Raw genomic sequence first — 14,780 nt, 5'->3', positions numbered from 1 at the left:
CTTACTCTAGTGTGACTTGGGAGCCAAAATTTCACACAGATTGAGTGGTTTTCCTCTTACATGGTATCAGCTAACCAGTCAGTAGCAGTCCCCCATAAATTAGGTTCTTAAGCTTTTCCACAGCCGATGAATCTCTCCTGAGAGACTTGTCCTGTTCGAGGCATGGTGACGCGCTTGGTATCCTGAGGTTCTACTTTCTCCCCACTGGTGACTGATCCGTGGTTTAAGCTAAGCAGGCAACGTTTAGATGGATGGATCTAGGTGAGATGAATCCCATGCCTAATGCTGAACATGGATTAGATCTTTGCTTTTGCTCAGGGTAACTTCACTGTAGCATCCATCACTGAGGGATTTTTTTTATTTGCTTTTTCCATTTGTTTATTTTCCCTTTCACTTTCTGTTCTCTTCCAGGTTAAATCATGATCAGATTTCATGATGAAGTATCCTTTTAGCCTGTAATTAAATTGAATCTGCTCTTGGATTCCCTTTTTTCCTTTTCTGATGGCTTCATCTTTTAAGTGATACATCATGAAAATACCTTGCTGTAATGATGTATTACACTAATAATATAGTAATACCTCAGCGGAGTGACAGAGCTATGGTGATATATTAACACGATAGAAAGCGCCATAATACTATAAAGCTTAAGATAATGTTCACCCGGCAGAGCATTTCATTTAATTATAGGGTAAAATATGTTTTGCCCATTTTAGCACCAGAACTTAGGGACAAAGCCATCAATACTGAGATCATCCAGGACACTGCAGAGTCAAGGGTGACAAAATAGCACCTTGGATTAAATAGCGTTAAAGAGAAAATACTGTACTCGTTACTTACAGTTGCTAATTGATGACCTGCTTACTGCAGAAGCTAAACAACCCTAAATTATTTTCCGATAGAGTCCATGAAGGTCATCAAGGCTTTTTATTCCCCACATCCTAAGCAGTCTAATTAACTTTCTCCTGTCGTAAGGGAAGCAGCCAGCCAAAACGGATAAGCAAGGGAGATGGGTTGTGAGTGTCCCGGTGGGAGAGCAGCCTGAGCGGGGCACCCAGCCGTGTGCCAGCGTGGGCACGGGCTGCGTGTGGGCATGTGTTAGGTCTGATACTTTCTTTACACATTTTTTTTTCAGGGTGGTATCTCTGTATTTGGTTTGTTTTCTGCTGAATTATGTATATCCTTCATCATTCATTCAACTCCTTCCATCCTTGGTCTGTTTTCTGGATGCTAAGAAACTTGTTTAACAGGTAAGATTCAGAACAGATCACTGTAAAGGAAAGAATTCAAGATTTCGGTGACCGGCCTTTTCACAAAGCCAAGAAAACATGGTTTTATTACATGAAATACCACTAGTTATAACTGATTGTATTACATGGCCTGTCATTAGCTTCCTGCGCCTGGACTACACTTGCGGAAAATTTCCTTCTCTGTCAGCGTAATCATTTCCTTCGAAAATGGAAAACTTTTATTATCCTCAAGCACCGTTTTGACAGTATGAGGAAATTGCGGATTACTAGAAAATAGCCATTGCATCTCTGAGACAGTAACCTTGCTCAGATGCTTGCTGATGTAGGTGGATATTTTCGGGGTGCCTGGTGTGCTTGGCAGGGAGAGAATCCAGATCATTCCCTCCTGTTCTTCTTACAACGTGTTTCAGAGGAGAAAACCGATGAGGTCCTGCAGGAAGATGTCTGGTGGAGGAGCTGTCTTGGTGCCCACAGGAAGAGCTCACCTGGTGATAGGAAGAATCAGGGCAAAGGAAAGGCTGTTTAGTTGGTGTGGGGCAGTTGGATTAAATTCCTGGGGAGGAGGGCAGTGCTTAGGCATTGATGGCAATAAACTTAGAGCAGAGTGCTCAAAGACTTGGAAGGAGCCTCCTGAAATCCTGTCTTGACTGAGGGTCTACCCTCTCAGTGCTTTGCAGAGGCTGTTTCTTATAAATGCAACATCCCTTTTCTTCCTACTTGCTGTCTCTCCAAAGTCTCCCCGAGAAGAGGACAGGCTTTGAGGTGCTCTGGTTGCTCTCAGCTCATTGCATTCCCTTCTTGTCCTCCCTTCAGCCAAGAAGCACTGTGTTGCCTCGGGTATTTTGCACTGATCCTGAATATCCCTGTGAGCACTGTTGGTATTGATCAGCTGGGAACCGCTCACTATTAGGCTTTGTTCTTTTGGCTTTCATAGGTAGCCAACAGATAAAATCTCATCGATCAGTATTGCCGTCGATCAGTGTTTGGAGCTGTGCCAGCCAGGTTTGAGAGGGCAACTCTGTTGGAAGTGATGAGTTGTTGAACTTGTGAATTGCTGCAGCCATTCAGAGTGTTTCAATAACATTGAAATGTGTAGTGTTACTATTATGAAGTATTTTTATGACATATTCAATACCTAAATAAGGAGCCCAATGAGATAAGCTGTTGCAGTAACAGGAGAGATTGGATCTGGGGAAGGCTGGTACAGTGTCAGGTGTAAATAAGCTGTATTAAGGAAAATCTCCTTTTCCTCCAAAGGAGTGCAAGCTCACTGAGGGTTTATTGTTGTCTGCTCCCAAAATCAGCCTGAAGATGATCATGTCTGTGTGGTTTTCTGCAGTCACTTGCCAAGCAGGGTGCCTTCCTTCTACCTGGCTTCTAGAGCTGCTGGTTCATGTGTTGGTCAAGCCACATCCTGGTTATGTGAGATGCATCCCATGTCTTGCTTGGTAAATTCAAAACCTCATCTCACCTGGCAAATCCTGGTGGAAAGTGCCCCCCATAGCTGCCTGCAGGGCTGTCTTGAACATGGGCCTCTGCTCTGTGTTTTCTTTCCTTGTGTCATTCAAGGAAGGGCAAGGTCTTAAAATCTTGACCTCCTGCTTCTGCCTTGTAATTAATACTGCCAGCTGTCACAGTGGACTTGCTGCAGAATGGAACAAAATAATGAAGGGAAGGATTAAGATAGCAAAGGTAATGTTTTCCAGAATGGTTATAGGGTTTAGGAGCTTGTGTTTGTAAGTCAAAGGAAAAGGCTTGGAAGGCTGGAACAGTTGTCATTGCAAGCTCTGCTTTGGTTGACAGAGGAGCAGATCAAGCGTTACGCAGTGTGCTAGATCCAGAAGCGTGTCCTGGGTTTTATTTATCTGGCTATTGTACATAGTAGATGACACATCTAATAGATGCACTTAATACATTTTTCATAATATCCATGTTTGTTTTTCAGCTCATTTCATCTCCCTGCAGCTCCCTCTCCCCTCCCCGTCTTCCTGCTCCCTTCCTCAGGAAAGATTTGGTTTTTGCTCTACTTATTTTTCCCACTGCATTAGGCGATAACACGTAAGAGCAGAAATCGTGTTGCCTTGTGGGCATCAGGCCGACTGTCTAAAGACATGATGCCAAACATAATAAAAAGAAAAAGTATTTATCACACTAGTTGTGGGCATGCTAACAAATATTTCAGAAAGAGGATAGAGTTACTTGCATTGCCCGTTTGGGAAATGGGGAAACATTGTGGGGAAAGCGTAGCTCTGCCAGCAGTGGAGAACATTGTGCTTTAGGCGCCCTTCCCGAGGAAGAGGAGGGACAGGCATGAAGGCCAGTGGGAGCATCAAGCACGCCTACAACCAACACAGTGAAGAAAGCAAAATTCAGTTCAAGTATCATAACTGTATCTGCTGCTACAAGCTCGAGTCGGACCCTTTGACATTGTTTTAACTGGATTTTCAGTGTTTAATCATTCTAACAGATAACCCCAACTCACAGGGTGATTTACTGCCTCTTTTTAAACATCTGGGTCACAGATATGCTCTGTTAATTAACGTGCTGAATACTCCTCATTTGTCCGCTAGATAATAGATTGATTCGTAATTTAAATAAGCAGCTGTGTATATCTTTCCCCTGCCTGTAAAAGGCAGGCTGCTGTCACTCATCTCTTTGCACTCCTGAATTTAAATACGTTTAAGGGAATATTTTGGTGGCACTCCCTAAACCCTGCGAATACCCAGGCCCTGTGTGTGGAGCAGCCTGCGAATACCCAGGCCCTGTGTGTGGAGCAGCCGGGGAGGCGGCGGGGCTGTCCCCACGCCAGCCGTCCCGGCGGAGCGGCCTCGGAGCCATCCGAGCTCTGTGTGCTCCAGACCTCCCAGCAAAAAACATCCCACGCGCAGGAGTTTGGAGTTGGATGCCAGTGATGTTGTGAGAGTGTAGATGTGACCCTGCGCTTGAGCCTCTCCTCCAGGGTTGGATTGGGTGGGAGCTTTGGGGTTGCATGGCTGGGGAATGGGGCCAAGGATGCATTGGACCTGTCCAGCCAGCATTTCTGCATGGATTCTGTTGCAATTGCTGGAGGGCTGCTCCAAAGTTGTCAGCAGCGTCGTGTACAGGCCAGAGCAAGGCCAAGCACAGGAGCAGCAACCCAGCGGGCCCAACCCAAATGGCTGCAGCTGAAATCCTGCAGGAAGTCATCAGTCACCTCAACCTGCAGAGCAGTTAGGCTCAAAGGAGGCTGGAGGCATTGGCTCTGTGATGGGGTTAAGGCTCAGAGTTATTCTTACCCCTTCCCTGCCCTCAGCTGCTCATCTGCGTCTGCAAAAATCCCATAAAATAACAGGGAAAGAAGGCTACAGAAAGTTTTTGTTGTTTTTGTTTTTCTTCCTGTCAGTTCTACTTTCTCCACGTACCATCCTCACAGGTTTTTCCTGGGGCTCTACATAGCTGTCATTTTCTGTACAGCTTTTTAATGATACGCGAAAGCTTCTGATAGCCGTCGTCTTCTTCCTTGCCCTGCAGCTTGCACGTTACACCAAGGAGGGGTTCCTTCATCTGGGAGCCCTCGGGACCACGACTCTTCTACCCGATACCCGCTGCCTGGTGGATAATGTGAAAAGTCGTTTCCCTCAGCTCCTCGATTGCGACAAGGTCAAGAGCAGCCTCCATAAGCGCTGGAATTTCATACAGGTTTGTTACGGGTCTGCTGTCAGCCCCCATACCCATGGCCTGTGTCGCTCTGTGGTTGGTGTGGGACCTGTTCATCGCTGGGAGGGAGACAAAGACAAATGGTCCTGAGCACCCCCGGGACATCTGAAAGCAAAGAGGGGAGGTTAAGAGCAATCGAGGGCAAGGGCAGTAGTGTAGGAGTGGTTTCAGGATGCATTTCCCTTTCCCTCGCTGGGATGTGGTCTGCTCTATTGCTGACTTGCAGATTTGTTTCATACTGTGTAAACCTGAGGTAGATTCATAAAACCACGGTACCTTTGTCCCAGGCTAAAATGGTAGAAACTTTTAATCAGTGTTGAAAGTTGCTCCATTTAGCTCCCATTGATTATTTGAGAAATTAAATTTAGTGTTGTCATTATTTTTATTATTATTTTAATTGCATTCCTGTTCAACTAAGTGCTGTGTGCTTTTCAGCAGTCTGCAAGGATGTAGTTTCTGTCCTGGGAAGTGTTTCCTCCTGGCTGGTTTCATAGACAATGTATTTATCCCTGCCTTCCATTTTAGAATGGTGCCATCTTGAACAAGGGGACGGGACGCTGCTTGGAAGTGGAGAACAGAGGAATGGCCGGCATCGATCTGATTCTTCGTAGCTGCACAGGACAAAGGTGGACAATTAAAAATTTCATCAAGTAAAAAGAGGAAGAATCAGGAGAGCTTCTCTTTGAAACACAGCTGACTTGGACTGCTGAGAATGGACTCCTCTGGAAAGAAATATCAAAACAGAGCTTTATTCATGTTATTAGGAGAGGACATGGGGAAAATGGGCATTTGTGTCTTTTTAGTTTTACTGTCTCCCACAGCTGATTCCGACTGAGTGAAATTGGGTCAGAACTGCTATTTTCTTCTAGCAAGTGCTCTAAAAGGTGTTGTTTTTTTCCACTGGAATGACTGTCATAAGCTTGTGCAGTCTTGTGATCATTGTACTGACAGGGAACGGTCACGTTCCTGGGAGACTTCGAGCCCTTACAAAGGGCCAGGTAGGTTTACACCGTGGTCACAGTAATAGACCTTGGATCCGCCTGCCTGGCAAGTGAGAACACTCGTGGGCTTGTGCAAGGAAGGGTCCCCCAGCCCCAGCGTGAGCCTGCGTCCAGATGCCTTGGTGTTCTGCCAGGTCCTCTCTCTCCTTTCCCTGTGTCACCCCTGCTGCCACCAGCCCCTTCCTTGACTTTTGGAGTTGCCTCTTTTAACTCAAAGCCCTCTCAGATCCCTCTGTAGCTCTCATGTTTCTTTTTTCCTACCCTCAGTCCTGGACATCATTACACAAAATCGCATGGAATTAAAATACTGGTCTCGTATTGCCTCCTTCCCAACACACACTTGCTGCTGTTGACCAAGCCAGCCCCTTGCAGTGTGGGTCCTGCTCCCACATGGAGTGTCCTGCAAAGGTCCCCCTTGCCAAAGGCTGTGGATGTTGTCACGCAGGCTGTTGCCCTCTGGCTCAGGCTGTGGCCCTCTGCCCATTTTGGGATTGGTCCCCCACGCTGGAGTCCTGGAGGTCTAGCGTGATGTTTCCTGCCCATTGGTAACCCAACAGTTGGTCACTTGTCCCTGTGGGAGCCTGCTGAGCTGCAGAACTGCCTCGCTCTCGCAGCTGAGCAGCTGGCCTAGGAATGGCCTTTTGGGGACCCATCTTCATGCTTTTGTTGTTTTTTTTTTTTTCCTAAAACTGAGGATAGATGCACTAGCATGGAACATACTGAGGAGAGGTAACCCGAAAGGCTCAGGCTTCCCTCCTATGGAGGCTATAGGATTTGTTTTCAAAGAATCGTCACTCTAAATGAAGACGTTAATAGTAATAGTCTCCTTGCTTTTGCGGTGATGTAATTCTCCTCCTGAGACACCTATCCTGCCTGGTCAGCCAAGGCCCATGCCAAAAAGGGCTTCTTTCTGTGGTCTTTCCTGAGTGATGGGGAAATAAAGGGAGGGAGATGAAGAGACTAACAGAGCAGTTTGGCAGAAATTCTTGACCTTACAGTTGCTTGAGGTTCAACTATCCATCAGTGTGGTAGAGATGGTCTCACCTGCTTTTTCTGGTCCGCAAGGATCTACCCGGCCATCACGGGAGACCGTTGGCTGACTGAGAAAGGGAAACATGGTCATGCAAGTTGGTGTTTTTTACATGGATACCAGACTAGTCCACAGCAGGCTTCATCCTTTGGAGAGGAGAAGCTAGCCCAGCTCCTGTCCTTCTCATGGAATAATACTTTTTCTGGTTGCCCTCTGGCTAGGGTGCACTAAAATATGTTAATATATGAGATGTATGTGTAAATATGTTTCCCAAAGACGGGATGTGCACAGAGTTGTTTGCTGCAGAACACTCATGCCTGTCTTCCATTTGCATCAGGATGAAGCTACCTTGATGTTTAATGAGTTTAATTTTCAATGCCATGCAGCAGATTTATAACTGATGTTTTAGTAATTTATTGAACAGAAGCTGATATATTTCATCATTCCTGCTACAGCAATGAGCATCTGAGCATCACACAGGACCGATCGTTCACTTCTGCTTGACAGGACTTCTTCATCCATCGGGGTGGTTTCTGGTTTTATTTCTTTCCTTGCCTTCCTTAATGAAGTAAAACTTCTTAGTTGTCCTGGATTACAAAGTAGGGAGTCAATGTGGAATTTTGCTCTCTTACTCGCTGTTGCATCATCTCTTGTGTAATAAATTTTAGCACTTAAAAAAACATGACCACAATGTCTTTAGATGCATGATGTATTTCCCTGTGCATATGTTGCTGCCTTTTAAGAAAAGTATTTTCTGATGAAGTGGATTCTAGGAAGGTGTGGGCGATTTGCAACTTCACAATTAATGGTTCAAATAGTAAAACTCACTGTAATTTGGCAAATAATTTGCTGTCAGTCATCACTGAGATCAGGTAGCACATTGTGCTGAGAAAAGCCTGAATGTTTTGGGATAAAAAACCAAGAAGCCCTTGGATGTTTCCTGGGATATAATTCAGGCTTCCAGGTTAGCACTAGTCCTGCGAGTGCTCAGGGCGCCAGCAGACAGGTTTTGTCACGTTTCATTGTGGTGGTGTAAGGTGGTGCTGCTCCCGGCCCTCCAGCCGGTTCATCTGCCGGAGGTTCCTCCCATCACAGTCAGCAGAGATGAACGTGCGGCTGCACCTCCACTCCTGTAACCCACGGTACGTGCTTCAGCCACCAGGAGAGAAGGATTTGCTCTATTTAACACGCTGGATTGTCACCTGAAGTCAGTTAGGAAGGGCCACATGGCCCTGCTATGGTGACCGTAGCCTCTGGCGGAAGTGGGGAGGACTGCCCTGCCAGGGAAAATCTTCACTTGCTCCGTGGGATTGATGTTGCCTGTCGGAGGTGATGTACCTGCATTTGTAAACTTGCCTGCAGGTGACAGAGGACACACAAGATGAGCTGCTGATGGCTCTTCTAAGTCTTTAAAAATTTGTAAGGTTCAGAGATGTGTTTACTGCACAACCCGTAAAGAAAGCAAATGTCTGAGCACCCAACTGGAAGGGAATGATGGAAATGAACAGTTTGTTCCAGCATCTTCAGGTGGTGCAGAAACTCTTGTGAGCTGGCTTGCCCGTTCTCACTGACATCCACAGAAGGCTTTAAAATGACTGAAGAGAAGCAGCGTTAATAAAATCAGGATTAAAAGCCAGGATTTTAACTACTGTGTCCATGTAACTGAGGTTCTGTTCTCACATTAGACTGGCATGCAGAGATGATTGCTGAGGCCAAGACTTGAGAGCTGTCCCCTCCTAAACCTTAGAAATCTGTCTTAGGAATCTGGATCTAAATGTTGCATCTCGTGCTTATCTCTAATAATATGTTAATTGCTTTAAAAAGTGATATCAAAGTGGTTCTTATTAAATATATGACTTGAGTCTTGCCTCTTGAGTGATTTTAAAAAGATTTACTGCTGATGAGATAGAGGCAGTCATTCTTCTCTTGTTACTTATTTAATAGAAAAGTGTTGCTGTTTTAATGAAACTCCACTTTAAAAAGAGATGGAAATGAAGGAGAAATCAAGAGAGATGGGCGATGCAGATTAACCTCCAATTTCATCCGTCCATGCAGGCTGTCAGTCACCAAGATAATGCAATTACATTCAAAAAGCTGAGAAGAGACGTTGCGTGGTGAAAAGCATCGCTTGCAAATGAGTTCTTGTACCAAGGCTGGGTGTTTCTAAATGAAACTTGAAGCTTGGAGCAACCCTTAGACCAGGTCTCTCATATCCATGTTTTTCTAGACACAAGTTGGCTGGTGACATGATGTTCCTTTGAGGGCAGCAAAGGTAAGGTGCTGTGGGGAGATGCACAGGTATGGCCATGGCATAGGGCAGCGTGTCGGTGTGCCCACCCTGCCATCAAGGACCCCCTTGCAATTCTACCCTGAGCAGAGGAGTCGTTAATATGAACCCAGGTAAACACAGCCTTGAACCAAGCTTTGGGTCCATTTCTGCAGAACATGTAAATAAGACTGTCACTGAGTGTCCCACTAGTGTCATCCCCTTTAAGGATGCCAAAGATTGCTGAAAGCAAACTGGTGTTTTTGTTGCATTCATTTTATAAACTCAAGATTTCCTAAGGGGAAGGGTTTGGGTTAGAGCGAGCTGTGCAATCCGGCGTGCTTTATGGACGATTGAAGTCAACGCAGCTCTTACTCTTTCAATCCCCTTAGCGAGATATTTTGCTGCTGTCCTGGGCAGATAGCCAAACTTTTGGAAAGTTCACTCTAAGCCCTCAAATGAAGTTAAACTGCTTTCATTTCAAAGTCAAAGGTTTAACTCATAGACTCCCAATAGAAAAGCTTCTCTGCCTGACCGCTAAGCAATTTAGGCACTCATCCACTGCTAATGGGTATGGAGTTAAGCACTCCTCTAGGCAGTGTGAAATTAGGCATTTTGAAATCTCTGCAGATTCTCTAGCCTTTGCAGATGAGAAGCCGTCTTGCGTTCATTCAGGGAGGGGAGGAAGCATGGGTGACCTTTAGGAATCTCAGCCGTATTTCCAAGGGCATCTGGATGAAGTATAAGGCTCCTTCCCTGTCACTGTTGAACCAAAGTGATTTGACGATCATCATCTTCGCATCAGAAAAAAAAATAAGGTTTAGGGACATAAAGCTTTCAGTGTCATCAGTCTAGCAACAGAACAGGTGAGGTATTAAAAGACCAAAATCTAGAAGCTGGGGGTGGTCTTATGTTTTTGGAGGAGGTTATTTCTGAAATCGATGTGCTCATAGTTTAAAAAAAAAAAAACAACAAAATTATTAATCGTTTTAAATCTTCTTACAGCCAAGAGAGAGGATATGCTGCATGCAGGGAAATCGCTCAGGTCAGCCAGGTTTGCAGTCGTGTCACTCTTGGTAGGACTGGGATCTTGCCTGGAAGAGCACGTGTGTTTTGCTTTGAAGCAAAATGCCTGCGTGCCTCTAACAAGAGACTGGAGTAAAGCAGCACAGCGGGAATGACAAGCTTGCAAGCCCAGCTCTGCAGCCTCCGCTTACCCAGGATGTCTTGTCAAGAGCAGGTCGGTTAAGCGCCACCTCCCCTGGGGATTTTGCAATAAAAACACACCGTTGTCTCAGCTGGGAGCAGCAGCTGGTATCGTCCATGCTGGTGTGGCTCCTCACCCCAGGGGACTTCCACCTATGGGCTGAGGCTGCATTTAGAGCAGAAAAGAAAAAAAAGGGAGCTCAGTTCCTATTTTTAGGACTGCTAGCTCAGGCTACCTGCTTTGGGGAAACCCCAGCTGAGAATCTAGCGTGAGCATTTTGGGTCACCCTCCAAGTTGAGGTACCTGAGCTGTGGTTGTCAATGAGCTAATAACCAAGGCATTTGCTCCCGTTTCTCCTAAAGTTCTAAATATTTAGAAGGTAGACAGGCAGGAATTGCTACCTTGAGCAGATACCCTGGTCCTCCAAGTCAAGTGTTGTTCTTGTGACAGAAGGCAGAATACCAGGAAGAAAGATTATATAACCTGGATAGCTTTCCAGAGGAGGAATTTCTTGTTTTATTCCCATCTGGTGGCTCTGTGACGTGGTGGGTAATAGCTCTCAAAATGTCTTTCCTGGCTATTGTAATTCTAGGTTTTATTGTTATAGGCAAGTATTTCATAGTTAGGCAAGAACCCGTGCAGGAACTAATTTCTTCTTGTGCTCTTCAGAAATCACAGCCGTGAGGAAAATAACAGCAGTGTGGGGACAAGGTGATTTGCAGTGCAGAGACTTAAAAATTGGCACCCAGCAGTAAGTGGGTAACAACAACCGTTTTGAGAGCAGAGCAGAACAGCTACCGTGAGGATCCTTTAAGCCTCCCCAGCATCCTTGGAGGAGGCAGGGTTATCCGCAGGCAGGGCTCAGGAGCTCAGCCTTGATAATGTCCTGGGAATCCTCGTCCCGGGAGGCTGGCACAGCCTCCGTGGTGCATCCCATAGAGCTGACACAGCTACAGCCCGTCCGAGCCTGCATTTCCGAGTGGTGTTTTGCACTGATAGATGGAGCATCCCTTCAGCATGGGCAAGTGGCGCATTACTTGTGCCTGGGAAGCAACGTGTTCCCCGCTGTTGATGGTAGAGACCCTCGCTTCCTCACCATTGCTTTATGGTTTTATTGCCCTTTTTATCTTTTTTAAATTTTTATTTCTATTTTTTTTTTGAATGAAAGATGGAAAAGGCACAGAAAATGGCAAACAAGTCCATGGCATAAGCCGAAGCAAAGAGCTGCTAAATTTAGGGCAGCAATGAGCTGTCAGCTGCAAAGAAGGTAGGGGACAAGTTTACTTTCACTTAAAGCAGAGCTGGAGCTATGAAGATAAGAAAAGCCCTATTTCTGTGAACGTGAGTGGGTTTTTTTTTTTTTTTTTTTTTTTTTTTTTTTTTTTTTAGTGGAAGGAGTACCGCCCTATTGCTATTAGTGGTTCTGCAGGGACTTGGAGGATCCTCAGAGCTCTTACGCCCTTGGAGGAGTTTCTTTGTGCAGAAGGCCCAGGCCTTCCAGAAACAGATTGGCAAGGAGGAAACAGGAGGTCTGATGGTGTTGGAGGGGAAAGGGGGCTGAGGCGGGATGGGGAAGAGGGGGTTGTGTGAGGTGGCTTCTTGGTGAGAGTCTCTCCCTGGCAATCCTGCCTGTCCCAATCCCTCTGAGCTTCCTGGTGCTGGGATCTCTCCCCAGAGGACTCAACCCGTGGCAGCGCTCTGGCCTGCTGGTGCAGGGCCTGGCCACGGGGTACACTGGGGATGATGCTCCTCCCGGGGGATCTTCCAAGCTGGCTGTGTCAAGAACCCCTTCCTCCACGGCACGGGACATATTCCTCTATCCCAAGCCTTGCCTTGGGCTGTCCCTTTGCCTCCATCACTTTCCCCATGGTCTGCTCCCCCTGCCCATCCCTTTTAGGGGCCCTCTCTGTGTCCACAAGAGTTGGCTGGAAAGGAGGGAGGCAATCAGAGCAGCAGGGATTTGGTCCCCCTCCTAAGCAAGCAGAGATGGGCCCAGGGAGGCAGGTCCGGGGAGGCTCTGCCGCCGTGGGCAGCCTCGCTCTGCCTCGGCCTCAAGCTGCCCAGCTATGGGCTCTGCTCTTCCAGGTCCGCGTTTCACCTCTGCTCCGGTGTTGTCCCACCACTACCTTCATTCCCGTTGTACCTTCTGCTTTGGTGCTATTTCTGGTCCCCTTCCCCTTTGTCTTTGGAGATGCCTGGTTTAGTTTGTGTGCCTGTGCCCGCCTCGCATTCCTCTTACTTTGTTCTCAGCACGAATTTGCTCCATCTCTGCCCTCTTCAGTTCCTTTATTCTCCATGCATTTTCTTTTGTTTGGTTTCTCTTTCAACTGCTGCTTCTTTTGATTGCTTATTTCCACTTCTATCTCTTTTTTTCACTTTTTCTTATTCTTCCCTGTCTCAGCTCTCTCTCTCTCTCTCTCTTTTTTTTTTTTTCTCCCTGCTTGCTTTGTTTTCCTTATGTTCTTGTTCTCTCTTCTGGTTGTTTTGTTCACTATCCATCATTGTTTCGCTGTTTAGATTCCCTGTCTTCAGAGTTCCTGAGTCTGCGCTTTGTGCTTGAATCCTGCCTGCTCACTTTTTTCTTCCTTTAAATTTTAATCATAGGGCCTGTAATCCAAATGCATTTTTATTATCACAATAAATGAGCATCCATGCAGCTACGGTTACAGCAGCTGGTTTCCACCCTGGCCCTGTGGGTTCTGCAGTGCTTTTATGCAGACCAGGTGGTGATGAATGTGTGTCGAGGAGGTTTGCAACCTCCAGGACCCTCCAGGTACAAGAGGGTGCAGGAAGGGGTAGATCCTGCTCGCCCTGTTTGCATCGAGCAGCATCCAGCAGTGGCGTTTGGGGACGAGTCTCTCCAGGGCGGTAAGGTGATGCTTCTTGGAAAGCACCAGACTGCCCATGGCATTAAAGGTAGGTGAGGGGAGCACTGTGGAGCTCAAGCAGGCAGGGTTTTCTTTAGACTGTTCTTCTCCTTTAAAAACACACCCACACAGACAGAGATTAGGGCCAGTTTGAAAGACTGGGAAACAGGGAGATAACCAGGGAGCTCCAGGACGGAGCTACCCAACGCAGGCTGGGTGTCCCTTGATGCATCCCGGCTGAGTCAGCCCTCCTGTGCCCGGGACTGTCCTCCAAGGGGGCAGCCATCTCCACTGTCCGAAACAGCGTCTCACTGGAATTCCCTGTCTGATCCTTGCTGTCTCCTCCATACAGCTTGGAGGATAGATGTGCTCCTTCCTCCCATCAGCCTCCTAAGTGTCTGTGGCCCACTGTCGGGTTCCTTCTGGCCCTTGCTCTTCCCGAAAAGAAAGATCTATGGCTCCTTCATGCTTTCCAGCTCAAAAGAGGCTACCTGTTATGGTTCTCAATCTGCCATGGGCTCAGTGCATCCAAACCCTGAGCAGGAGGTGACAGTGAGGGACTGTCCAGCTGGTGAACGGGTGACCACTGAGCAAGTGGGACGTGAAAGGCAGCTGGAGCTGGAGCACGTTGGCCATGAGCAATGGGTGTCAGGTACTGGTGCTGGGACCCTCCTGGAGCTCAGAGCAGTGGTGAGGACATCCTGTCCCATCCGTGTGACCCTCGACACCAGTGGGATGGCTCCCTTCACCAGCACCCCCTGGTCGCACTATCCAGTCATGGCCCAAGACGCCTTCGGAGGACCATGGCCCTGCTGGGCTGGGGCTACCACTGCCCCAGTACAAATCATAAAGCCAGTTAATTATAGGTAATATATAGAGCAAGGTCACAGGCTCGCTTTGAGTTCCCCACCGTAATAATTCCGGTGACCTCCCCGGTTTAAGCGTAGCCGCTCCTGCAGAGCTGCTTTGTTGCAGCTGATAGCAAGATAATTATAATCCCATCAGCGGCTAAATGTTTCAATAGGCAAAAGACACTCTCCAGGCCTTTGATGGATACCGAACAGCTCCCAGAGATTTGATATTAATCAGCTGCTATCTCTTGACTGCTGGGAGGCAAGTGTTCACTGACAATAGCGGCCAAGGGAAACGGCTTTCCAGAGATTCCTACGTTAGAAGAGCGCTTTGGAAACAGCATTTGGGGGCTGAATCACAGAGTTGGTATTAACCCTTCGGGCTGGTTCACGCCAGATGACCTTGCTGGTCCTGGTTGGCCCCGATTTTCCTTTACCGCAGGTGAGGATGCGGATCAGAGTATCTGCTGCTCTCATCAGGAGAGACAGGGTTTTGTCGTTGCCCTCACATGAATTATTTAGCAGCTGGAGCGGCAAGGTGAGGAACGAAAAAAACAGTTAAAACGTTACTTAATATTTAATTGCGTATGATATTAATGCCCCATTCTATACAAC

The 14,780-nt window shown here is 47.0% G+C and overlaps 1 protein-coding gene across 1 annotated transcript in view; it reads left to right on the top strand.

Annotated features, from left to right (window-relative positions):
- The window catches only part of GALNT17 (polypeptide N-acetylgalactosaminyltransferase 17), a 169,846-nt gene extending 162,190 nt beyond the window's left edge, over positions 1–7,656 (top strand). The window contains exons 10-11 of the mRNA XM_088530133.1: positions 4,758–4,925; positions 5,469–7,656. Coding sequence (XP_088386259.1) covers positions 4,758–4,925; positions 5,469–5,597 — 297 coding nt within the window. The 3' untranslated portion in view covers positions 5,598–7,656. The remainder of the gene's footprint in view (positions 1–4,757; positions 4,926–5,468) is intronic.
- Positions 7,657–14,780: the final 7,124 nt, after the last annotated feature.

Source organism: Tinamus guttatus, unplaced genomic scaffold (genome assembly GCF_059628265.1).
Source record: "Tinamus guttatus ecotype Peru unplaced genomic scaffold, ASM5962826v1 Tinamus_guttatus_pri_ptg000356l, whole genome shotgun sequence".
Classification (NCBI taxonomy): domain Eukaryota; kingdom Metazoa; phylum Chordata; class Aves; order Tinamiformes; family Tinamidae; genus Tinamus; species Tinamus guttatus.
Note: the sequence above shows the minus strand (reverse complement) of the source record. Positions and strands in the feature narration are given on the sequence as shown.